This window comes from Hoplias malabaricus, chromosome 1, assembly GCF_029633855.1.
Source record: "Hoplias malabaricus isolate fHopMal1 chromosome 1, fHopMal1.hap1, whole genome shotgun sequence".
Classification (NCBI taxonomy): domain Eukaryota; kingdom Metazoa; phylum Chordata; class Actinopteri; order Characiformes; family Erythrinidae; genus Hoplias; species Hoplias malabaricus.
The window spans coordinates 44,663,345-44,690,151 of NC_089800.1; the positions used below are offsets into that span (position 1 = coordinate 44,663,345).

General features: G+C 40.7%; 1 protein-coding gene across 3 annotated transcripts in view; it reads left to right on the forward strand.

Moving 5' to 3' along the window:
* The window catches only part of sez6b (seizure related 6 homolog b), a 257,071-nt gene that overhangs the window by 210,556 nt on the left and 19,708 nt on the right, over positions 1-26,807 (forward strand). For all 3 annotated transcript variants that reach the window (XM_066663793.1, XM_066663784.1, XM_066663802.1), the window contains exons 5-9: positions 4,957-5,142; positions 8,283-8,451; positions 9,489-9,655; positions 17,543-17,737; positions 19,692-19,830. In XM_066663793.1, coding sequence (XP_066519890.1) covers positions 4,957-5,142; positions 8,283-8,451; positions 9,489-9,655; positions 17,543-17,737; positions 19,692-19,830 — 856 coding nt within the window. The remainder of the gene's footprint in view (positions 1-4,956; positions 5,143-8,282; positions 8,452-9,488; positions 9,656-17,542; positions 17,738-19,691; positions 19,831-26,807) is intronic.

The window sequence follows — 26,807 nt, forward strand, 5'->3', positions numbered from 1 at the left end:
CAATTACCACAGACTGTTATTCTTATTAAGAAATCACATCATATACAAGATATTATTTCCTCAATGCTTATCAGCTTATTTTAAAATGTTGTTATTATATATGAAGTGTAAACAGACATCACCCAGTTATAGAATAACCTGGCATTTTCTCACACAACACACATTTCTTCCTTTGGAGAAGATAACATCACCATTGAGCTGGCACTATAATACCACTCGACACGTTTACCTCTTACTCACCCGCCTGAAATGTAATTGAAGTTTGTGTGCTGGGTGTAATGGTTCTTGGCTTTGGAAATTTACAGCTGAAGTGCTCCCGATGCTCGGCTTGCTTCTCTGTGCTGACAGATGGAAGCGAGTCTGAGGTCATCCCTGAGGACCCGAGTGTAATACACAGCGTAAAATTCACGGATGGCAGGCGCCGTCCATATCTCTGTCCACTTAAAGGATAAGAGGGCTCCTGGCAGCCCAGGAGGAGGAGAATGAAGAGGTGGAGGAGATGTGTGAGAGTGTGACAGAGCTGGGCCAGGTCAAAGGTTGAGATTTATTGCACTGTTTAAGCCTTTACATATATTCTAGCCTCAGGCATCTGTCGCTAACAAATCAATGGCAGCTTCTTGCTTTGAGTTCCAGCCTTTAACAACAAAGCCGGCACAATTACAGTCAGGCAAGTGGAGGAATGAGCTCAACATCCTGCTTAGAAATTCCAAATAAAAATAAATAATGCCCTCAAAGGAGAAGGGAGGTAGAAAAGTTTGGGAATGGCGAAAAGGTTTTTAGTTAAATGGTCGCAGGCGGCATATCCTGGAGGTACAGCCCAGCAGGACCAGGAGCATATGCTGGGGTTGTCTGATGAACGGAAATTTGGACGCTCACTCCTCAAAGTTTTCTCTGTATGCTGAGGCTCTCTGCCCAGGCTTTCTTCAGCTTTTTAATGTTATGTCACTCTTGTACAGTTCCACAAGCAACAGATTCTGTTGCTCTTAAAACCTTTGCATGAGTAGTTGTATCATTTTTCTATTAGATGTATTCTTGAGTAACTACTTTTCTGTTGTATATGGAAATATGTCAGAACTAATGTCTGTAAAAACTGAGTGCCTGCTTCAGATGGACTATCTATAAAATATGGTGAGAATCTCCAATGTGTATCATCTCATCCCCTTTGATTTCTGCTGAGTCATCTTCCAATTCACCACGCTAAGTTTGGACACTTGATGCTTGGCCTCATGAAGTAAACATATAGCAATACAGAGGAGCAGGGTTTGGAAAAGGTAGCACTGAATGCCCTTTAGTGGCCACCAGTGGACAAGGTATTGACTCTTTGGTAATAAATCCAGAGTTAAGTAGATTTTGCAAGACCAGACTCACTCGTAGGAACAGCATTAACTGCTACATCTGAGGCATTTATAATGTGCCTGACCAGCTGTTGAATGAACAAACACTCTCGGAGACCTACATTCAGAATCACCGCACAATCACTCAGAAATAAATGGACCAAGATATATATATGTTTAATGCATATGTCAGAGACAACTTTAGGTTCATTTCACTTTCACACCAACAAGAGGAAATGAGGAAATTTATTTAAAGGTAAATATCACAAAAGATATAATTTCATAAAGGCAGTATTTATTACAGCTTTTGTTCTTTGCTAGGTACTTCCTGTAAAGCTGGAGTAGATGATTTTGTAGAAACCCCTCTTTCACCACTCTTCTAAACCATAGAAATGGCAGGGTGTGTTTGTGCACACACCATCAGCTAAAACATTAGAGCTGAAACTCAAATATCTGCCTACACCTCATGTAGTGCACAATATAAGAAAAAAAAACATGTTTTTTGTACTCGGAATTTATTTTTGTTTGTTTACTGGAGAGTAAAACTATTTGTATCCGTCTAATGTTTAGAGCAGAGCGGCTCTAGATAAGCAGGTAAATCATCCATTCATTTATTTTTATCTGAAATAAATGATTTGATGCAGTTTTACCACTCCTGTGGCCTATATAGAAAATTTATATTTTTATTTATGTCAGAACATTTATTTACTCTAATAAATCATTTATATATTGATTGCTATCAGGATGTTAAGTATTTAAGTATTTCAAAAGATAAGAAAACTTTAAAAACAAAAAAAAAGAAAAGAAATACCGTATTTATTTCCATGCTTCCAAAGTTCATTCTCAGGAGCTAGTTGTAATTTCAGCTCCTTATGGTCTTCCCTCTGTGTGGGTAATGGCTTATTGACAGCTCCGCCCATTTTCAGGATTGAGTTGTCTCCTCAATTGACACAGGCTCCTGTTTTAGATCTGAAGCTAAACTGTAGATGCAGTATATAGTCTCTGGTCTTTCAAAGTTTCCAGTGCTCTATCTGATGGGGACAGCTTTGGCAGTCTACTAGGTCTTGCACTTTTTTTAGGAGTTCTGTTTTCTCAAAATCATTTAATCATTTAAGTCTGGATTTAGTAACTCCTGTTTGTTTAGATGTGAATGTAAAGTAGTGGGATTCAGCACACTACTGCACCCCTGCAGGGTTTTATCTGGTGTAGATATAACTGCACACTGCTGTCTCTGTTTGGTTTTCCATTAACTAGAATATATTGCAGGATTTTAGGCCCTGTCCCCTTGTGGCCTATGATCCTTATGGCCAGGGTGAAAGTGTTTCACAGGCCGCCAGAGCGAGGGTCTGCTTTATTGCTTCCATTAGGGACAATGTGAGTCTAATCCATCATCTTAGGAGACTAATGATTGCCTGCATGCATCCCAGCAGGCCCAGACTGTCCAGGGAGAGCTATACAGACACTGCTTAGCGTCTTGGACGATTTGTCTTCGAGGGGATGTCTGTTCACAGCCAGAGAGAGAGAGGGAGGCTCAAGTTCTGTCTGCTGGGCTGGAGGACAGAGGGGTAAAGTGCAGAAGTGATAGACCCTTAGAGACAGAGTTAGACTGAGAAAGACAGAGGGAAGTCTACTGTGGTGGGATATTAATTCTGCTGTTGTCAAGTGGGAGTTTGCTAACTGTGAAACATACTTCACTTTCAGCCTAGATCATAATTAGGCTGCTCTCTCAAAAAAAGATGTTGTGGTACTTGTCGAAAATATAATCCTCCACCTGATTTCAAGAGGAATGTAGTGGACCATTATAATACCTACTTAGTCATTTTCAATATTAGGGTGCTTTTGTGACCCTTCTTTGGAGGATTAATTGAATTTAATAACCCAACTACACCACCTAGGGAATTTCACCCCAGGAAAGGCACCCCAAGTTTAAAAAAAGTGCACATGGATATGTTTTAGAAATACACAGAGACAATGTGTATTTGTACAGAGACAATTGCTCCAAAGAAATGGAGTTTACTTACAGCTTAAAAATATAAATACATGTAAGCAATAAAATTCACTTTATTCATAACTTTACAACTTTCTAAAAACAAAAACAATTAAGTTTACTGGCTGAGCAGGATAATTATGGTATAATCATTCATGAGTAACCACTGCTGGTCCACTATTTTCCGTTGACCAAGTGTATGATGTAACACAAGTAGCGCCACGGGCTGACAGATACTTCAGATATGAATGAGAAACTCATTCTCAGTTTCCCAGTACCCAGAGCTCTATAACACCACTTTAAATGAATATCACGACATAATGAGGAAAAACACAGAATGGCGAATTACCAGGTTCGCACTCGGATAACAATTTCACATTTACTAGGCCACTACACATATGAATTTAGCCAGTTAGCAACAAGCCTGCTTTAAAAAAAACTGCTTAAAAACCACGCACTGATGACGCAAACATCGCTTGAAGTCAAGCAGAGCGCATAGCGGCAACACGTAGAACACTTGTCATGTGAAAGCCCTTTTACGTTCCAGTCAAGTCTGCTCCATCTCACAATGAACTCAGTCATGGAGGGTGAGGCCTAGCCCATTCTTATATGGCCAACTCCAGTATGTTAGCTAATGTATGTCTGCACTGTCTAGCTTCATTCTGAGTGATGGCGAGTGGATGGGCCATTTTACACATCCAGACCTAATGAGGCCAGTTGTGTCCAGTTGAACCCACTGAGGCTTAATCTTGTGATTTTCCAATGTCCCATTTTTGATCTTTTGATGGAGCACACTCTTTATGCATCAAACCAATTAGAGACTGCTATGGGTGGGTCATCAGTCAGCCATACAGACCCATTTTAAAGATCTTCCTGGACTGAATTATGGTATGTAATGCTAAGTCCACACATATTGCGTTCTCTTCCCTCAACAGCAGCAAGCAAATTTCATTGAGGAGCTTTTTGTGTGTGTGTGTGTTTGAGTGAGTTCCCAGCTCACATCAATCTCTGCCCATAAACATGACTACAACAAACCGCAAGCGCTTATCAGAGCTTTTATGATGGATAACACTTTGTCCTTGTCAGTGCAATCTTACGCTGAACTGAAGCGATGCACTGAGTTTACATTTCCACACAAATAAATCACATTACATCAGCGCAGACTTGTCTTTCATGTTACTTTTTGTAATTACTTACTCTTGACCTCATGTTTTATTCATGTAGATATTGAGTGCACTTCAAGTAAATTCATTCATTCATTCATTCATTGTCTGTAAGCGCTTATCCAGTTCTGGTTTCACGGTGGGTCACACACCCTGGAGGAGGCACTAGTTGTTCACAGGGCGACACACACTTACACACACTCACACCTACAACAGTGTATTCATGGACCGTGGGAGGAAACCGGAGCATCCAGAGGAAACCCACACTGACACAAGGAGAACGCACCAAACTCCTCACAGACAGTCACCTGGAGCGGGATTTGAACCCACAACCTCCAGGTTCCTGGAGCTGTGTGACTGTGACACTACCTGCTGTGCCAATTTCAGTGCATGCCTGATTATTATTATTATTATTTTTTTTTTTTGGCTTGAAACATCACTAATTCTCCCCTCTGTCCTTTGTCCTCTCCAGCGTTTGTACTGAGCTGTAACTTCCCTGAGCGGCCAGCCTATGGGGATGTGTCTGTTAGCAGCCTGCACTCAGGAGGAGAGGCCTACTTCTACTGCTTCACTGGCTACCAGCTGCAGGGCCCGTCCACCCTCACCTGCATGAACGCCAGCACGCCGTTCTGGAGTGGGAAAGAGCCTAAGTGTGTGGGTGAGTGAGATGCTGGGCAGCCAACATTTCCAAGCATCAATTAATATACAAATGTGTACACTTTAATGGTACTTGTGCATAATCATTTGCATTGCATCAGATCATTGCCAGATGTTCAATTTGTTTTCTCCTGTCTCTTCTTACAAATACCTTCACTAGCCACCGTTAAAGGAACACGACGTAATATTTTTACCTTAAAATACAGCTTCAGGATAATTGTGAATACCAGAAGAAAAAGCTTAGTCTGAGCTCAGAAAGTCCCATACCATCAATTACACTGCCTCATTTTGGACAATCTATTGACTCTTAATTTCACACAAAACTCAGTGGTACCCCCAGGAGAAGAAGCAGTTGTAAATCTCCAAAACAATCATTTTTGCAAGAAAACGTGGAATGGTAGTGTTCTAAGAAATATAATGTCAGAGTCATTTTGGAACATTTCTATTGATCCATTCATCCTGAAATCTCAGCATAATGAAAAGCACAATGGCTGATGCAGAAAATAAAAATTGATGGCAATGGACAACAAAAACATTATTGGATGTTACTCTCAAAACATTCCTAGATTTTGGTTATTTTAAAAAGTTTAAAAGTGGGCATTATAAAAGAAACAACACTTTTTTAACGCATTAGGGCATTAACTTGGCGATCTGGAACTGTCAAATATAACTCTATCTTCTTATGTAGAGAGCAGGCACTGCAAAATCCCCCCCTTCCATTTCAAAGCTAGACCCATGTCTCATGTGAGAGTCCATAGACGAGGGGGCAAAACAAGTACAATAAGTTTACTGATTGAATATGACTAAAACAATTACAGAGATGAAAGTAAAGAAAGTGAAGATGGCTAAAAACCAGCGTTTCTACTCCTTGTGCCTCACTCCTAGGCATTTTGCATCTGGAGTAAACAGAGGTTTATGCTCATTTAAAGGAACAGATGCTGAAACTGGTCATTTGAACAGAAAAAAAGTTTCTGTGGTGTTTGATCCTTGTGATATTTTTTTGTGAGATATGTGTATACTTGCGGGTATAATATGCCCATTTTAAATTTTATAAGTGTTCTTTGCTAATTTTTGGCCTAAAACACACATCAACAAAACTGAAGCACAAACACAAACCTGTAAAAAAGTGTTATTTCTTTCAGAACATAAAACAATAAAAAAGCACTAAATTAAAGACTCTGTGTATGTTAAAGCAAAGTCAAAGCAGCAGGAGTCCATGGGGAACGGGGAGGGCAAGGGCTGATCAGGTGAAGGTTAGCCAGGCAAACACAGCGTAATTAAAGCGGATCTGGAGCCGTGGACTTTGGCAGTCTGCCCACGCTGTGGTCAGTAATCAGCCTGGGGCAGAGCAGCCAGGCACTGGACGCTCTCAGCAGGGCCACAGAGTGCTCCTTAAACACCACATTGTGGCTCCTCGGTTCTGATCAATGGTGAAAATGAGGAATCTCTGGCCTATTCACTATTCACGTCATCAGTGTTGCACCTCTAAACAACTAAATGAGATCCTTCATCAAAACAGGCCTCCTCAGGGGAGGGCAGCAGCCTGGCTGACAATCCGAGATGCTTCTGTGTTTGTTATGCGAAAGGAAAACTCTCCGAAGCTCTGGGGCTCTTTTCTTTTTCTTTCTCTGACTCCAAAAAAGTGCTTATTTATGCAGTGAAGATGGCACTGCCTGTCTGTCACGCTGGGTCGCCTTGAGGGTCGGCCGCTAGTTAATATTCACGATCTGTTAGCACACACACTCTCTCTCTTTCTCTCTCTCTGTCTCTCTCTCTCTCTCTCTCTCTCTCTCTCTCTCTCTCTCTCTCTCTCTCTCACACACACACACACACACACACACACACACAAACACACACACACACGCACGGAGTTAATGCTATTACAACCTAAATCACTGATCACATCCCAATTAACTTTAGAGGCGGAGGGAGCCGGAGCTCAGGGAGTTGTTTTCCAATCAAGTTAAATTATACCTGAGCCAGGAAAATATTTACATATAAGGCTACGAGTGCTGTTTGGTGCCGAGGGAACCAGCAGCGCCTTTCGTAACCAAAGTGAGCGGGGCTTGTGGGTGTTTCCGAAAGAGAGAAAGGCAGAAAGAATGCATAATTGCTACTGAGCACTTTGCACCACAGCGGTGGAAATAAGTGACTTTGAGATGGCTGTGGCTGATTGACAGTATATATATAAAATAAACAAACGCATATAAGAACATAATGAAGCTTGAGTTCTGTAGTAAATACCAGGTGTTACAAATAGTTACAAAGGTTATACAGTTATCAATATTCCACTGAATACAAAGGGTTAATATAATAATAATTATTATAATAATAATAATTATTATAATAATAAACAGTTTCTCCTTGAACAGGCAGGATTATTACTGAAGCTACAGGACATATAGTTTATGTGTAGTATGTGTAGTATTTTAGAGAGTGACTCGGCCAATGAGATTCCACAACCAACAGTATCAGTCTGGTACTTGATATATGTCAGGTTTATGGTTAAAAATAAATTGCTAAATAAGGTTTAGTTGGTTGGAATTTGAATTTGGAATTATGCCTAGATGGAATACATCGGGGCTACAATGCAGCTACAGCTTTAAATCCTACCCGCTTCAAAAGTAAGTTGCCTGATAGTATATTTCCCAGACATGCTGTGTCAGAGACCTGAGACAGCATGAAAGATGAGGAAAGACACCAACAAATCTAAATATATCTATTGAGGATCCTAAATCAAAACACACTGCTGTGATGGGCAGTAAAAATGTTTATGCACCATTTCTGTCTCAGCTTTGAAGAAGACAACAACAGAGCAACTTTTTAAAAGACTTTGGCTGGCATTTTTCTGTTTAGTTTTAGAAATAATCTACCGAGTCAGGTTTGATATTACAGTCCTTCAGGCACATCTTTTGAATATCTGAAGCTTCATGTAAATAAAATAAATAATATATAAATAATACACTGCCTTGTAAACTATTTAAATATATATTTTTTTAATTTAGGGCAAAAAAACATATCAGACTTGTGTTGTTTCCAGTTTGTCTGTAATGAGCTTTACATGTCCATGTGTTGTGGTCTATATTGACTGGATTGAGACACCCATCTCATGTTTGTTTATGCGAATCTCCTGTCCTCAAGCGGCCTGCGGTGGGATGTTGAAGAATGTCACTCTTGGACGCATCGTGTCACCCGGTTTCCCTGGAAACTACAGCAACAACCTCACCTGCCACTGGGTGCTGGAGGCTGCTGAGGGCCAGCGGCTGCATGTGCACTTTGAGAAGGTGGCCCTCGCTGAAGACGACGACAGGTCAACACACACACACACACACACACAGTTTGATTTTAGATTTGTCAGGTTGATATGTATATGCCCCATAGGTGTTATATACAGTCAAATGTTTGGATACACTCGGAAAATTACATTTTGTTTATTTTCTGAAATTAACTTTACATATTCTTTACAGAGATCAATCATTTGCTGCCAAACTGAAACAGATTTACTGGATTACCATTAATATTTTGCTGGTTCATCTTTAGCCATATAGCCATTATCACAGAGGTGTTTCTGGTATTTCAAAAACAGAAAAGCCCAAAATACATATGCTTGTCATAGGAAGGTCTGGAAACACTTGGGTGCTTTATAATAATGTGTGTCCAGAAAGGAGTAGTTGTACAACCTTTATTAAATTAAACATGTGCTTTCTGCAGAAAAATACATACAGAAAAATAAAGTGACGTTTATCCTGACATTGGCTGCATACAGTATTCCTAAAAAAACAGGACATAGGTTTCCTGAAAAATTAGGAAAACAAACACACAAACACACTCCACTGTTCAAAGCTGATTGTCCCTCGGATGTTCTAACAATCAAAGTGTCACTACAGAGGCTTTCTTTAGTGCTGTCACACTTCTTTTCTGCACTAAATGTGCTTGGTCACGCTGTTCACGCCTTGTTGAAGATACAACGATGAAGGGAGCATCTGTGTGTGTGTGTGTGTAATACAGTTTTCCAGATCATACTCTTCTGCTCTTTTAAAATAATTTAGAATAATCAAATTCCCTGCTGGTAGCGCAGACAAAGCGATTAGAGGCCAGTCTGGGGCTTCAGGAAGGGATTAAGTTATTTTTATTAGCAGGATCCGCCGTTTCTGCAGGCTACGCTAACAAATGGACTTTTAATGAGGTCACTTGCTGCTCAGCTATTCAGAATGGTATCAGGCAATTATCATACAAACTGCCAAAAGACAGGCCCAGAATTCTCAGCACTGTTATATATCTGCTGCCAGCTTTGTAGGGGGTTTTCACCACTTCAAAAGAATGTAGTGTTTTCTCTACTGTGTACAGGTTACTGATCAAAAATGGAAACAACATAGACTCAGCGACACTGTATGACTCTTATGAAGTGGAATATTTACCCAATGAGGGCATTGTCAGCACCTCCCGACACCTCTTCATCGAGTTCACCACTGACGGATCAGGAACCAACACTGGAGCTGCCATCAGATACGAAGGTATGAAAGGATAGACTCGACTTCAAGAGCATTGTTCACCTTGAGGGGGCTCAACTTCATATTTCATTTAACATAACATTTCTATGACAATACTGACCCGCAAGAAAACATAGAGTAATTATCCAACAGTAGTTTAGTATTTGTTTTTTGTGATGTTCAAACAGTTTGCTGTAAATCGGACCAGAGCTGAACAAAAAATGAAAAAGTATTCATAAAATTTTTGTTATTAAAGCATTAATTAATACATATTACATTAAAATATTTATAACAATTTATTTTGAAATATGCATGCTATATTTGTTTTATATTAAATAATTATTTATTAAATAATGATTACATTATTAATTATACAATATTTATTTTTCTTATTTTTTATTATGATAACGATAATATACAAATTAAAATACTACTTAATAAAATAATAAAAATAAAATACTACTTAAATACAAGTTTGCATACAGTGAACTAAATACTTTTTTAAAGTATGCATACATTTTTTAAAGTATTCAGTAAGTGTGTAGTTTGTAAATATGTATACTAACTTTAGCTGAAGTACATGTACATAAGTAACGTTTTGTTTATTTGTATTTTCCTAAGTATGTTTTAAAACTAATATATAACATGTTTAATAGTAAATAAATAATGAAATGTGCTATTGTTTGTCATTGTACAACATACAACAAAATGTGTCTTCCGCATTTAACCCATCTGTGGCAGTGAACACACACACACACTAGTGCACTAGGGGCTGTGAACACACACCCAGAGCAGCAGGCAGCCATCCCTGGCACCCGGGGGGCAGTTGTGGGTTCAGTGCCTTGCTCAAGGGCCCCTCGATAATATAAAAAATTTACTTTTACTTACATTTCAGTAATTTAAATTCTATTATTGATGGCTTACTTTTGTTTAATTCGATTATGGCATGTTGACAGTGTATGTACTGCTGCTGTTGGCCATGACGCTGACTTTTGAAGTTTGTGCTTTAATGTTAGGCTAAAAAAAGTGCATCAATATGTGAAGATAAAAATGAGCCATAAAAATGTCATTTCTTCTGCTGATAGATGTTGAATTCACCGACGTTCAACTTTAATTTCTTAAGCTGCAACCTTTGTACTTGTGTTTAAAATGGTTTTTGGAAAGATCTTTTGTTTTTATGAGTCTTTAATTCACTGAAGTTACGATGCCTTTGATAGAGTATGGGTTTAGGCTGGATACTACCTGCCAAGTAAAAAATAAATAAAGGCCTTTTAAAGTCCCACAAAGGCTTAATAAAGCATCAGTGTAATTACCCTACACCACAGCTAGTGACGTCAATAAATCTGGTTTCCTCTAATACCAGCCTCTTCCATAGGCAGAGGGACAGCTCTTGGTATGAATAAAGGCATGTGGTTAGAGCGGGGCTTGTAGTAGGCTCAGGACTTTTCTTTGCTCTAGAGTCCTCAGAAGCTGTGATTGCCCCTGCTCAAAGAGTCAAACTGCTGATTGCTCTATATTGCTTCATCTCAGACTTCTCTCTCTCTTTCTCTGGCGGCCACAGGCACCTTCGCCTGATGACCATGAAGACATGATTCTGTAGAGCAGATTCACCAGACCCTCCATCCAGCCCTCTAATTCTGCCCTTTCATTCATAGGATGGCTGTGTAGAAAGGTGTAGCTGAGCACAAATGCCCCCAGAAAGAGCCTCAGGGCGTGGGAGGAAACTGCCTGCTGCTCCATTTTACAGCACACACCACTCGCTGTCATCTCTCTTTAAACACACCCAAGATTTCTGCCTGAAATGGGGATTTTACTAGGAACAAATGAGCTGAGAATTAAATGAAGCAGGCGTACACAATCCACCAGGGTGATTACGGGCTGCTTTTGACTTGCAGCTGAAAGCACTGTTTATAGCCATTTTATGCCTTGAATATGTACAGCTGCATTTATTGCAGGGGACGCCCTACCCGCCGTAGTAGCAGAATCATTATCCAATCAGAAAGGTCTAATCTTGTTTTCCACGCCACAATCGGATTACACTATCGGGGCTTGGCTAATGCGCCTCTGCAGCGACCTTTAACAATGCCAAGTCAAATCAAGGCTAAATAAATAAAAGCAGCTTGCCACAAACAATGGCTGCCGCAGGTGCAGTGAAAACATGGGCGGTCTCCTTGAACTCCAGAGAACGTCTGGGTCACACAGCAGTCAGGACTCAGCAGTTCTGTCAGGACACAGTGATTAAAGTGGTTACTGCCCTTCTTACACCGTGTTAATATAACTGTAAATATAACCACACAAAAGGAATTTAACCCTCACGCTCTCATCCTATCTCTTTCTTTCCTGCTCTGTTTTATGTTTGTGCTCTTTTAGCTCATGGCACGGTTTTGGTGTTTTGGTCTCCGCCTTAGCTTCGCCCTCTCATTTGTTTGCACCTGTGCCTCCATAGTTACCCTGCCTTTCCAGGTGTTTCCAGGGGTGCTGCTTGTCCCTTGTTTTCGGTGCTCCCTCGTCTGGTCTTGTGTATAGTTTTGTGTATTTTGTGTTGTACATAGGTCTATACCCGTTTGCGGTTGTTTTCCTATTTAGTTCTGTTCAGTTTATCCTAGCTTGTGTAGATGTTTGTAGCTGTGTTTTGACTCACGTCTACACCGGTTCAAGGTTGTGTTTTGTTCTGTTCCTGTCCTAGTTTGTTCCCGTTTAATTCTGTTCAGATTTAGTCTAGTTTGTTTTGTCTATCTTGCTTGTTTTTTTTTCTCTCTGTTTGTTGTGTTTGCTTTTTTTTTGTAATAAATATTCCTTGCATGTACGTCCGTCTCCATCGTCTTCTCTACAGCCATGACACTGATAGATTAAATGGCTTTAATGTTCTGAGTCTCTAGTTTCTGAGATGTTTGAATTCAGTCTGAACTCATAACTTGGATTCCATTTGGAAGATGACAGAGCAGATGGCCAATTAATGTCATCAGACCTTACCCCTCAGCCCATTTAAAAAAAAACAGACAGAAAAACAAAATTTCAATCAATATTTGAACATTTAAGCAACATAGAATTTTACTTTATAGTGTTAGACCCTCTGTGAGGGTTTAGACTATGTATTAAACATTTCTGTAAGGACTTAATGGCATTAATCAATTAAAACATTAGTGATGTCAGGTACACATGTTGGATCATGTTAGTTTTTGCTCACAATACCACTCCTACTCATTCCAGACATATTGGGTAGAGCTTAGTCACTCCAGAGGATGCACTTCCACAGCCTAGTGCCAGGGGGCTTTATACCCCCAATTGGTTCCAAATTGGAGTGCTCAGGATCCTGTAGCTACACCACTGCTTTAAACACTCAGGGTTAGACATAAATGATTCAGGATTGGATTCAGTATTTCCAATTTTGTGCCATACAGGACTTACTAAATCTTTCATATGAATGCTAGATTGAAGATATGAAGATATGAATGCTACAAACCAAATATTTCCCATTAAATCACAGACTTGATTTGGGGTTCGCAATTTTCTATTACTATGGCCAATCTCCAGACACCTCTCAAAGGCTTTTAACTGATAGCAGTCAGATGGTTTGGTCATATGTAAGGGAATATGAGCGGTTGATGAAAATGAATCAATTCCACCTCTTGTGGTGTTGAGGCAGGGTCTGAATAATGCATGTGGATGGGGTGGCTGCTGCTGAGATTGAACGGCAGTGCTGTAATTGGTGGAATCACCTGTGTGTGCTATTGAGAGCACAGAGTGGAATGCTAAGTGTGGCTATGGGCCGGCAGTTGGCGGACCCTCTAATCCAGCATGCGATTTGAACAAGCCTAGACAAGGAGGTGTATTAAAGCCAAAGTCTGCCTGTGGTGTCCGAACATCCTCATTTAATCTCCCCCTCCACAAGTCCAGCCAAGTACATCGGCCAGTAAAACATTACCCAGGCCTGTGTGAGCTCATTTCCTCAGATTTATGTATGTGGCTCGGCCATCTCTCTTTGCGAATGCTTGGAGGTGGCCGGGAGCAAGGCTGGATTAAGTTGTTTTGTGGCCCTAGGCTATGAATAATTTGAGCCCTCTTTTAGATGAAGATTTTAAGTATGTTGTATAAACTATGACAGCTAAACTAAGTTGCCAACTTTGTTGTAGTGCCTGGAGTCAGCTTTTAAAATGGACAGAGTGAGATCAATTTTGCATGAAGAAGTGTTTACTCTTTGGTGCATTAAAGCACTGATTTGAGCTAATTTGATGCCACAAAATACTATCTCTAATGGAAACAGCAGGCTTTGGAAACCACAGCAATTGGGTTTTTTCGTTCCTTGTTGCATCATCTACCTCTCATTTCATCAGCCACCAGTCTAAGGACCGTTTAAACCTTTTCAGATAGCCATGGTGCAATATTACAAGTTTTTACAAATTTTACCATGGTAAGTCAGATAACTACAAATGTGATCTCTGCTTTACCTTGTAGACTTTACAAGTGGCAAATTTGTGCTGGATGTCTGCATTTCGTGATTAACTTCTGGTCAATCAGTGCTCTGCAAGGTTTATACATTATGGTGTATTCCCTACTCAGCTAAATCAATAAGTGGACAGGGACTAAACCCCAGTTCCAGGTACCATATTTAACTAAAGGAAAAACAAAAAATAAGAGCAGAGTAGAGTAGGTACTATGCCGTGGAAAAGCATCAATACATATATAGACAGACAGACAGATAGACAGACAGCTGTTTGAATAGAAATTTAGCATAGACCTATCTTACTCAAAGCAGCCTACACACCACTTACATAAAAGAAGATAATCTTTATTCCTTATTCTTACAGTTTTTCATAATAATAACAGTCATTCATAATAACCAACACTCCAACTGTGTTTACTAAACCAGACTTAACACATGCACCCTTTTCTTTTGTTAATAAAATGTCAATAATCATGACTTTTAACTTGTAAATGTTGGGCTATAGTCTTCAATATAAGAAATATCATCTATAATAATAATATAATTACCTATGATAGGAGAGTTGTGTACAATATAGCGCTGATGATAAATGTCAGGATGGCAGACTTCCATTCATTCGTATATTGTCCTGAGAGTTCAGAGAATGTACACTGACCACTGCCCCTGCTCCTGCTCGCTCAGGTCTTTATACATAGCTATTCCTTGTTGTTGTGGATTATTGCGTGATCGCAATATCACATCAGTCAAACTAGTCTGTTAGGATTTGGCGTAACTTGAGCACACTGTAAAAAGAAATGCAGCTGTTCTATCAGATTTGTGCTGTTTTTGTTTGTTTGTTTGTTTGTTTTTGGCCAGTACTTATACTTTAATTACAACTCTCTGCTCTAATCCAAAAATACAAGTGTTTACAGTAAATATTTTAGTTATAAAAAATGTATTTAATATTGAATTTAGGGCTGGACCTGAATATTTGACTGTTCTTTCACTGGGTAGGTATTTGGTTTTTAATTTTGAGATTTTTTGTATTTTTTTTCACTAAATATGCAATTGATAAAGGCAACACTCCACTCCACCGATATTCAGGAACTCCAGAACTAAAACTGGCACAGCTCTCAGCTCTGCTCCTTGAACCCCACTCACCCATATTCAGGCTTGTATGGGCTTGAGTGTTGTCAAGGCCATGCTGTTAAAACTGCTAAAACAAATATTAAAGCAAATGAAAAAATAAGAAAAGAACTTCAGAGCCTCTATCAATACACTCTTATAAACAAACTACCTCTTTGTGAACAAGTGATTAACACTTTTTGAGCAAAAATTAATTGGGTCATAAAATAAAATAAGTAAAAATTCTCATGCTGCAAGTTTTTCCTGCTGAACAGTCAGTCTCCCAGCATTATTTGCTATTAGCAGTAAGATACTGTACTTATGAAATGCTCACATGGGTTGGGGAGGGGGCATATCCTGGCATTTGTGTATTGGGCATATCTGTTTATCTGCGTAGGGTATTTCTCCTGCACTCTCTAATCGCTGGTCCCTGGTCCCGCAGCAGCTGCCCTATCGAGGATCACTCTAACTTGATTGTGCATAAGCTGGCTACCTGGCAATCTGTGGGGAGTTCATGATCTGCCCGACAGACGTTCCTTGACACCATTCTGATATACATTATCTATACCTGAGGTTTCTTGTACTCCTCAGTGGACTTTAAAAATGAACCTGTCATCTTTCCATCTTTACAAACATCATGTCAGCTCATGCATCACTCACCAGCCTCTTTATACACACACAGGCTCACAACAACACAGTTTGTGCAGACAGGCTGAAGTATCATTCCCACTGTATGGTCTGCTCTGCCAACTCTTTCCCTGGGCAGGCAGTGGTGTTGACTTTGGCAATCTCCTAACTCTGACTACAAGCTCTCCTTCAACACTGCCTGCAGACATCTCTGTCAGGTACTAAATCCTGATACACTGGACTTCTCGTTTATTCTGACTTGGTGATGTCAGTCCTCCCCACTGTTAAGCCGCCATTTTAAATGCAGATTTATGTGCATTGATGATTGTGCTTCATTGCGTTATACATAATATACAGTTATGCCTCTTCAGGGATGTTCTGCCCCTTTATTCAGGCTAGAATTAATAACACTTTAACAAAAGAAGCCGTCTCTTCCCGTTTTAAACGTACAACTGTGAAATAACAAGCTTTCATCCTATCGAAGTCACATAATGACAGCCTTCTTTCTGTCAGTTCTGCTTGTTGTATCATTTTAGTCTTGCTTGATCTCAGTGCAGCATTTGACCCAATCAACCATGACATCCTTTTAAAATGCCTGGAAAGTGAAGCTGCTCTGCGTGGCATGACCTAGTGACTAAATGGTTTACCCCTCAATGAGAGACAGAACCTTTTCAGTCAGGGTAAGAAACTGCTCTTTGTCCCTTGCTCTCATTAAATGTGGCATTCTCCAAGGTTCAGTTTTGGGCCTCTTTTACTCCTGGCTGTATCTGTGAGTAATACCATTTCCTGTATCATTGTTATGTAGATGAAAAAGTTTTTTCTACAAATTACACCTAGCAGCGATTGGGCGTTGAATAACCTCTTATACTGTCTGGACGACATCAAGTGCTGGATGGCGAGGAACTTCCTTTAACTAAATGAATGCAAAAGTAATGTGATTATTTTTGGCCCTCCTAGCGTCACAAGATTAAGTAATGCCCTTAGTTCCTTGTCTGCAAATTCGCATAATGTAGTTAAAATCTTGCTGTCTTCTTGGACACTTATTGAATTTTAACAAGTCAGTAGTGTTATGAAGGGCAGTTTTTAATCAGCTTAGAACTGAAGCCCAATAAAACCACTGTTATGATCTCTCAGCTGGATTACTGTAATTAATACCTATATATGCAGTCAAACCATTCCGACCCTCTCTGAACTACAAGTAGTTAAACTTCAGGTGCTAGACTTTAAAAAAATCAATAAAATTTTAATAAAAATCAGATGACAAAAAGTTAAATTAGTCCCTACAAGATGTTTTTGTTTTTCTTACGTCCTCTAGTATTTTCCCAATTCAAGTAAGCAATTAATATTAATCAATCTCAAAATTTCAGAGTATATCTGCTACTAATCTCATCACTATACTGAGCTGAGCTGAAGTTATTGGACAAATAAACTTTTTTTTTTTAATAAGTCCATGCCCCCTATGTTTGCAAGGCCCTAGGCGAAGGACTATAGCATATGCTTTTAATCTAGCCATGGTCAGCAGGTGACTAACAGCCTATGTTCTGAGGCACTGAGTTCCGTAGACAGTTACTTTAGACCATATGCTACATTCACATATTTTTAACCCAGAGACATTGAGTTATTACTTAATTCAGTTTGTACAGTCTGCACTTCTGACTTTCTTGTGTTTGCTTTAGTAGCAAGGCATATGATTTAAATTCTTGTATGTGTGTGTGTGTGTGTGGTTTATTTTACAGCTTTTGCAGCAGGGCATTGCTATGAGCCTTTTGTGAAATATGGGAACTTCACCAGCAGTGACAGCAGCTACGCTGTAGGTTCAGTGGTGGAGTTCAGCTGTGACCCTGGATACACTCTGGAGCAAGGGTCCGTCATCATTGAATGTATGGACCCCAACAACCCGCAGTGGAATGAGACTGAACCAGCTTGCCGAGGTGTGTATTTGTTCATTTGAGTCAGCATGAGTCTCTATGGCCTTATACACACATATTTCAAAATTGTTACTAAACGTAGAAGCTATTCAAACAGAAGCTGATGAGCAAATCAGTAGTGGAGTGGCTTCTTGAGAGACACACACACTGATTCAGACCCATACTGCTCACCAGGATCTCTTCTCACTGCTGTCCTATGATGACTTAACATTTCTGTAGGTCAGTACTGTGTGTAATTACGAATTAAGTAACTGAAGGGTGGGTTCTGACTTTTTACAAAGTAGTGCATGTTTTATACATTCAAGAAAATATCTCAAATATTAAACCAATCCCTAAAACACCATTTTGTTTAAAAGCTAATATGTCAGATACCACAAAGTATGTTGTTGGGACCTCAGTTCATGAGCTTGTTTGTTAACAGGCTTCTCCCCTGTGCCCTGGGGATTTGACTTGGTGCTGTGCACATTTCCTCAGTAATAAGTAGCTGGCCGTGGTTGGCTAGGTGCAGTAATGAGTAGAACAGATCCTTTTAGTGCCATTACTGTGTAATCCACTTCAGCCTCTGTCACCTGCACCAGCCTCAGCAGCACTTACCCACAGCTACGGGCCTAATACAGCACTAAAAGCATTTATCTATGAATGCCGAAGCCTGGACTCAGAGAGCTTGAGAGAATAGCATAAACACAGAGTGGGCTTACACACACACACACATATACACACACACTGCCATCTTATCTGGCCCTGTGCTCGAGTGCATCGCTCCAACCCCACAATGGAATTTGGATTGAAAGGATTTAATCGCAAAGGCTGCAGCAGAGGGTCAAGACAAACAGCTTTTTTTTTTTTTTCCTCTCACCATTTCTGAATGTGCTTCCACTCAGCTAAGCCACTGAGGCGGCGAGGTGGAAGCCGAGCTGTTTGTGAATCTGTGTCAGGATGATTTCAAAGGCACTATTTCCTCTCTGCACCTTGGGCTGATTAATTCAGACCTTTAGTTTTCCCCTCTCTCCAGACCCAGACTTATCCTGAGTGTAGCTGGAGGAATATAAAGAGCTTTAACCTTTGGAGCAGCACTGTCTGAATGTCCTGCATTTTCACATTTGCTGATTTTTGAGTATGCTGTTTGAATTATGGCTCCTTTTCTGTGTGGGGGCTTGAGTGTGTGCGTATGCGGGTGTGTGTGTGTGTGTGTGTGTTAAAGCTCCTCAATATATACAGAACACGTATACGTATTCTAATTGTGATGCTGTGGACTGCATCTGTGATATATGCTGTATAAATTTGGCCAGAATTATTTACATTTGCTGGATGCAAAATATAGGGGTAAAAGTTTGAAGACATTTGAAGCTTTCAGGAAAGGCCTAGTCCTTTGGGGGGAAGGATGGGTTGAACTTCTTTGCCAAAATTGCTCCAGGAAACAATGCAATAGGTAAAGGGCAATGAGTGGTTGCAGGGATTTTAGGTATTTCAACCTCTGCAGCATCTCTGTATTTAAAGGTCAATAAAGCAAAATACAGCAAAGATGGTCCAACAAGTAATGAGTGAACGGAGCTGAGTAAAGAGAGTCATGCGGCTACAGACCCACCTCAGTCTGTGTGGCCTGGGGCATGGCTATGAGCTCCATGCCTCGGGTCAAAGCTATGACTGTCTGCCTTTCTGATTTTCTCACCACGTACGCAGGGCATGGTCCGCAGCTTGACTTTAATAACCTCCTCCCATCTGCCCTTCAGAATGTTCCGAAGTTGTGTTTTGTAATTAAATGACATTCACTTATCACTGCTTTCTGTTCTGCCAGCATTTCATACACATTTTCCCAACTTTATGGGGAACATTTTGTATTTAAATAATGTACATCCCTTGTCAGTGTTTATAGTCTGAATGTAGAAATGATTGTGTCGCGCTTGTGTGTGTGTGTGTGTGTGTGTGTGGGTATGCATGCGTTTGCGCTCTATTTCAGCGGTGTGCAGTGGGGAGATCACTGACTCTGCTGGAGTTGTGCTGTCTCCTAACTGGCCGGAGGCCTATGATAAGGGTCAGGACTGCATCTGGGGCATCCACGTGGAGGAGGACAAGCGGATAATGCTGGACATCCAAGTGTATGTATATTCCCTCTATCTGCACTGGCCACTTTTCTCATGGTCAGTCATAAACGAGAAAGACATTTACACTGGAGGAAGCACATCCCTGCTCTACCTAAATGTAACATCTCATGTTGTTGACATTTACACACTATAGGAGACAGCTGAATCAATGAATGTTCACTGGATCCAAGGTTCATTTTCTTGTTCTTTCTCCGTATAATCAGTACATTACAGAACAAATGTATGTATGTAACCGCCTGTATGAAGTTAGAGTCCTATATGAGGCAATGCAGAGGAAATAAAGACTACAGAAACAGACAATACCCTCAGCACACAATACTTTACAGATACTGTGTATGAACATCCTGCTAGAGGTCAATAATAACATAGCGGCTTACCACTATACACTGTGTGATCAGCGTATGGTGCCAATCTCTTCAAAGGGGTTCCACTGGTGAAAATTACACTCATTTAGCCTACATTTGGCATTGAAAGCTGTGACCTTAAGGTTGTAGAGCTGCATCTGCTGCCCTTCTCATCACATGCCTTGTTATGGAGATTATACAAACTGTGTGAACACAATTGAACCTATCCGTCCACAATAGGTGCACAGTAAAAGAGCTGAATTCGCTCATTTTAATTAGTTTCTACAAACTTTTTGACATGGTTTACAAATTGATTATAAAGAGTGAAAGGAAGTGAAAAGACTAAAACAAAGCAAGGAAATTAACAAAAGAAAAACTACAATTTATAATAATTGGTATAAGACAGCAAGAGCAGTGTGACTAAAGCATACAAAGTCTTTAAAAGAATACAAAACAGTCCTGGAACAAAAGTATTAATATGTAAAACGTCTTCACACTTGAAAATCTCATTTACAAAACTGCTTCTTGAAACAACTGCTTCGTGAGAACAAATAAGCTATTAGAGCAGGCGTCTGTTAGCTGCTGTAACATAATTGGCAGCTTAGTGTTCTTCTGAAAGCGTGTTGAGTTGTCTAATGGGAAGATCAAAAAGATGTGGTGGCACTGGTTGTATCTTACACATAAGAGACAGCACATTCTAGCCTTCATCAAGGATAGTATTGGGGAGGTTATTAGGTAGAAATCAAAATAGCCATCCTATTAAGGTTTCATAGTGAATAAAAAGTTATTATTGTATGCCAGAACTCCGAAGAAATGTTTATTTTTAAGAGAGATGTGAGAATGATTGGCGCTGCAGCCATCACTGTTAGTGCCAGTGGTTTGTTTTGTGTATTGTTATGTTAATTGTGAATCGACTATGTGTTAAACTTTTGTAGAATGCCGTAGTTGGAGTGTGAAGGCTTGTTGTATCACTGTCTGAACTGCAGAGCATTTAGCAGTTTGTAGCCAGATGGTGGATGACATCATGTGTTAGAGGTCATGCTTTGTTACAGCAGCGGTCCTCATAGATATTCACAGCATTCTGACCAGTGAAGCTCTGTGCCAAGTCCACTGTTAGTGATTGGCTCTGCATGGCACCTTATTTTTTTACTGCTCACCTCTGTGAGTACAGCCTCTGCTGGACAGTATGACTTACACAGCATCTGCTTTCTTTGCCACAGAAGAAAGTGGCTGAGTCTATATATGGATCTGTTACTAGAGGCTTTTCTGTGATTGTCTCAGCAGGGAGCCTTTTACTGTTCGGAACACTGACCTCTCCACTGCCAAAACTTTTCCCCAGATGATATGACTAATATAGCATCTGCTTTCTTCTGTAGCCACCTATAAACACTGATGTGAATCAGCCTCGCTGTGCCGTTATCAAACGCACTCCTGTATTTTTCACTTCATCTGTCAGAATCCGTTGTCCTTTGAAGCCATCAGCTGGTCAGCTTTGTTGTTTCTATGACTGTGATTGCACTGTTGTTGCGTACCTCTGTAACGTCTTACTATCTCATCCCAATTGATGGGCCCTATATTTCGCCTCAGTCTCCCTGTGCTTTGCCCGTCCAAATGAACTGAGTACAATACAGCCACAGGCATGGTCAGAGACAAACATGTCAAAGCAGTTCATTTCAAGACACTGATCACCCTCCTTGAGATCCTCGAGGTTCTCCCGCCACCTCTTTGACGTTTCGGCATTCAAACACATTGCACTTGTCTGCTGTGTCCCTTCCTGCGGCCTGCAGTTTATGATAGTTGCACAGAACATCACACCACATTCTTTTCACTTGGAAAGCATAAGTGATGTCTAGGACTGGGTTTAAATGACCTCCCCGGTAGCGTGTGTATGTGGGGCCCCTCTGTTACAGATGTAGCACGGCCCACTGTCACTACTGCAAACTGCATGAGAACCAAGATACTCACACGTCATAGAGGGGAGCTACGCAAGCAGCAGCACCTGGGAGAGGGGATAATAAATAGACAAACTGGTATTAGCTGTTAATCCTGGTATTGCACATTCATCTAACTCATCTAATTATGTGATAGTTAATTAAATATATTTAATGTCATTTCACTGAACTGTTCAACTAATGATTTCTTAGGAGCTGAGACACTTATTAACCATCTACTTTGGGAAGCTCATTTTGTCTCTTGTTCTGCTGCATCAGAAAAGGAAGAGGGACTGTGGCTGCTTCTGGAACTACACTGTTGAGCTAACTTAGTTATGACAGCAGAATCACTGTCTGTTATAATAACAAGTTCTCTCTCTCTCTCTCTCTCTCTCTCTCTCTCTCTCTATGTAATATATTCTACAATAATTGTACATTTTTAAAATTGTAATGATGCATATACCATATTTAATTTCTAGGGCAGTTGGATGTTTAAAAGTACGTTACACTGTTTGTACCTTTAGTGATAGTAATGTACAGTACCTGTGTATTTTTTCTCACAGTGTAAGGAAGAGTCACGCAGGGCAAGGTGTTGGCATCACTCTCTCTGGACTGGTAAAGTGTAGCCTCTCCTCTCTTATTACTAAGTATAATGCTAGCAAAAATTGTTCTCCAAGGGAGTTAAGCTGCCGAACAGTGTTGTTTTAGCAGCAAGTCAAAAAAGCAGCACTGGCTGAGTTCCTGTGGTTTGAAGGTGGAAGCATGTGCTTGTCTGCTGCTTCCCTGGTCCACATTTTCATGTGACATGAGTCTGAGCTGGTGTACCTATAGGTTAAGGGTTAATGTGGTTAAATATTTCATACTTGTCATATTGCCCACAACTAATTATAGGTCATTTTGGACAAGGACCTGAAGTGTCGTAAGTGAGGATTTTAAACCGACTGAGGAGATTGTTTGCCTCTTGTTTCACACATGACCTGTTACCACAGATGAGAAGCAAACTACTTCTAATAAATGCTAAGAAGAAAAGAGATGAAGGAACATTTTGCACATGAATAGGACACATAAGTAGCAGCAGACAAAGGTTAATAATAAACTCAACTGAAAGGCAATTATTTCATTGGGTGTTTTTTTTTTTTTTTTTACTGCTAGTGGAATCAATTATATAGAGCAGGGGAGCGAGTGTGGAGTGTGATTGCTATGTCAGGTGATGCTCCCCAACACAAGGCCCTGCTGTGTCAGCCCCTGACAGATTATTCATGCATTCAATAATTTAGTTGCCTTAATTAAGATTCACTCATTTGCATATGTTTCCTCTTGCTTTCTTTCTTTTTTTCTTTTCTCGCTGTACGTTCCGCGGCTCTGGCGCTTACATTGTTTGGCTGTGTAATAAATGACATACTGGATGTTTTGCAGTGAACGCTGCCAGCATAATTAATTTCCCATTCATTTGTTTGGAGGGGATGATGAGGGGGGACGATAGCTGCAGAGCCCAGGGACAACTGTGACGCTTTTGCCTTATCCACAACGATCCTGAGGATATTGTCAGTTTATTCCGAGTTAACCCTTATGGATCTAGGGCTGTTACTGACAATTTGCTCTGCTATTAAAATATAATTACTTAATTACATATTTAATAACAGTTACGCAAACAGCATTCAGTATCCATCAGCAGGTTTGAGTTTGCACATTTGGCTCGTTTCATTTATTTCAGCATTTAATGAGGGACAGGCAAACACCGTGCTGCCCTATCACTATTAGTATTAATATTATTTTGTTATTGCTGTTGTTGTTGTTGTGTCTCCTCAGCATGTATTTTAAAATAATGTTGCCTTCAGTCTCCCTTTTTACATAGTTTTCTTTTTTTCTGTAGATGATCTATTTCACCCTGAGTTGTTGTAAGACAGCCAAGTACAGGCGCTTTGGGACATTCAGTACACAGTCACTAGTAGAGAGGTCAGTACAAATGGACAGGTTCAGCTGAGGTCACTATGCCTCCGCCTGCTGCGCTGCACTAGGCCCTCCCCCTCCCCCTGTACATCTTCAAATGACCAAATTAGTCAAATGGCATATGGGACATTATCAGTCGGGCGTGTCAAATGACAAGTACAGATGAACAAAAACGAGCGAGGAGGGTGTCTGCCACAGCTGTTAGTTGGGAAGTCAGTGAGAGAGAGAGAGAGAGAGAGAGAGAGAGAGAGAGAATATGTGCTAATGATGAATCTATTTAGATTCCTGCAGTAATTCCAGCTCTGAAGCAAATTATTCTTATCCGACTGTTACATAGGAATAGCCCTGGTATTCCTTCCTGAAAGGAAAATCATCACCCTTCTGTGTGTAAAGCTGTGGTGTTATCCATTATGAAGGCAATTCAGTAGCACTTCCTGCCAGGTTATCATCCAACATTCCAGCCTGGTACCCACTGTTGTACAGGTCCACAAAAGTCTACTTGCTAGCGCTGCCGTGCTATTACATGGTATGCATTATGCCTGCCAGCGAAGGCATCCATCAGCTGATGTGACAGACCTGGGCAGTCAGCGCTCTCTCTTCTGGTGCGTACTGCAGTTCAGTGATGTAGCATTAGCAGCAGTGCAAAAAAGTTGTGGTTGAGGATATCACATGCCTTAGAGGAAGCAGGTGTTTGTCTTCTTCCACCCAGTGTTGGTGGCATCATTTGAGACGGGGAGTTCAGCTTAAAGGCTTTAAATGGAGACAACAAATGGTTGGGTGAAAATGCATGGATATACATTGGAAATACATTGGAGATACAAGGATCTGATGACACAGTCATCACTTAACAGCTGAATATGTGTATGTCGGCTGGAGTATAGTTCAGAGGTGTTGCACTATGCTTTCTGGACATCACCAGGGTCAGACCTGGCTCTGGTGCTCAGGGTCTTCTCCTGGTGCTTCTGAGCTCTGGCCCCGGCTGGAGGCTCATTACTGGGCCTTAAGAAGACTTTACCCTGGTAATGAGCACATTCCCTCTCCCCCCTCTAATCATTCATCAACACACCCTGCACTCGCAATTACCCAGAAACACGCAGCGTAATGACGGCTGATTAATTCATTTAGCGGGAGGTGTGTGGTGGGGGCAGAGGAAGGGCTCCGGTGCTGTAGCTGCTCAGCCGTGAGCTGGTGGGCAGAGCGGGTGGGTTGTGGGGGAAGAACAGGTGACAGCTGGCACACCTGCACCGTGTTCAGCACGCCCCCCCCCCCCCCAATCACAGACCAGGGTGGGCTGAGTGTAGTGGAGCAGATCACCGAGGCTCTCCACACGGCTGAGACAGCCCCCTGCTGGACACACTGCACACAGCTGTTGTGAAGACAACCTCTGGGAGTGACTGGTTTCTGTTGTTGAGCTTGTCCTCGTTTTCTGTTTTTCCTCCCTTCTTTTTTTTCTTTTTAATGTTTCTTTCATCTTTCTCCTTTCCCCTCTTTTTTCTGTGGTCTGTCTCTGTTTCCTTTCTCTCTTTCTGTTTCTACACTAGCTTTTTATCTCTCACACTTGCTCTCTCTTTGTCTCTCCTATTCTTTTTACTCACTACTTTCTCTCTCTCTCTCTCTCTCTCTCTCTCTCTCTCTCTCTCTCTCTCTCTCTCTCTCTCTGCCAGGCCAGTGGTAATTCCAGCTTGTTCTTATCCCTCCTGACAGCAGGCCCCAGACCCAGGCCAATATTTAACTTCCTAATTTAAAAAAAGAAGTAAAACAGAGGAAACTCATTTCTCTTCTTTATTTGAGCAGGCATCATCCATTTAAGTCCTTCTGATAATGTTGACAGTTGAAATGAAAGTTTAGCCTCTTGTGTTTGTTCAGTTCTTAGCGGAGCCCAAGCTGTCCGACACTTTACCTGAGCTTTCCCTCCCCTCATCACGGCCAATCCCAGCAGGTCTGAATTAAGTCCATTTTAAACACACGGCTCCGCTCCAAAGGCCAGCTCTAATCCTTGGTGGTTCACTGTTGATTTTCATTTCACGCAGTCTTCCTCCCACAGAGCACTGTTAGTTAAACTCTAAGCCTTTGACTGATCAACCAGCACTGAAAGCACATCCTCCCATCCACACATATTACATATATGCACCGATCAGCCATACCGTTCAAATTATCTCCTTGTTTCTACACTCATTGTCCATTTCAAGTATCGATTACAGTCTATAGGTTGCTTTAAATCTGTTCTTTCCCTCTTTCAGTCTGTTTTTCAATGGTCACACATTTGAGTGGTGGGTCAGTCTCAGCGTTGCAGTGACACTGACACAGTGGTGGTGTTTTACTGTGTATTGTGCTGATATGAGTAGATCAGAGACAGCAGTGCTGCTCGAGTTTTTAAACCCTGTGCCCATCCATTGTCCACGCTGTTAGACCGCATTTGTCCACTTTGTACATCATAGACAATAACTCGTACGTTGCTGTACAGTTAGTGCGGGTCATAAATATATATACGTGTGTGTGTGTGTGTGTGTGTGTGTGTGTGTGTGTGTATGTGTACACACAGATGCACGAGTCAGCAAAGCAACCCTATGAGTGTGGAAACAAGGAGGTCATTTTTATGTTTGAATTATCAGTGTATATTTACATGAGATAATGAGTACATATCCTCTGCCTGTTTAATACATTGCAGTATCAGTCTCTTCTTTATTAGTGTTTATTTATATATATGATATATATATATATATATATATATATATATATATATATA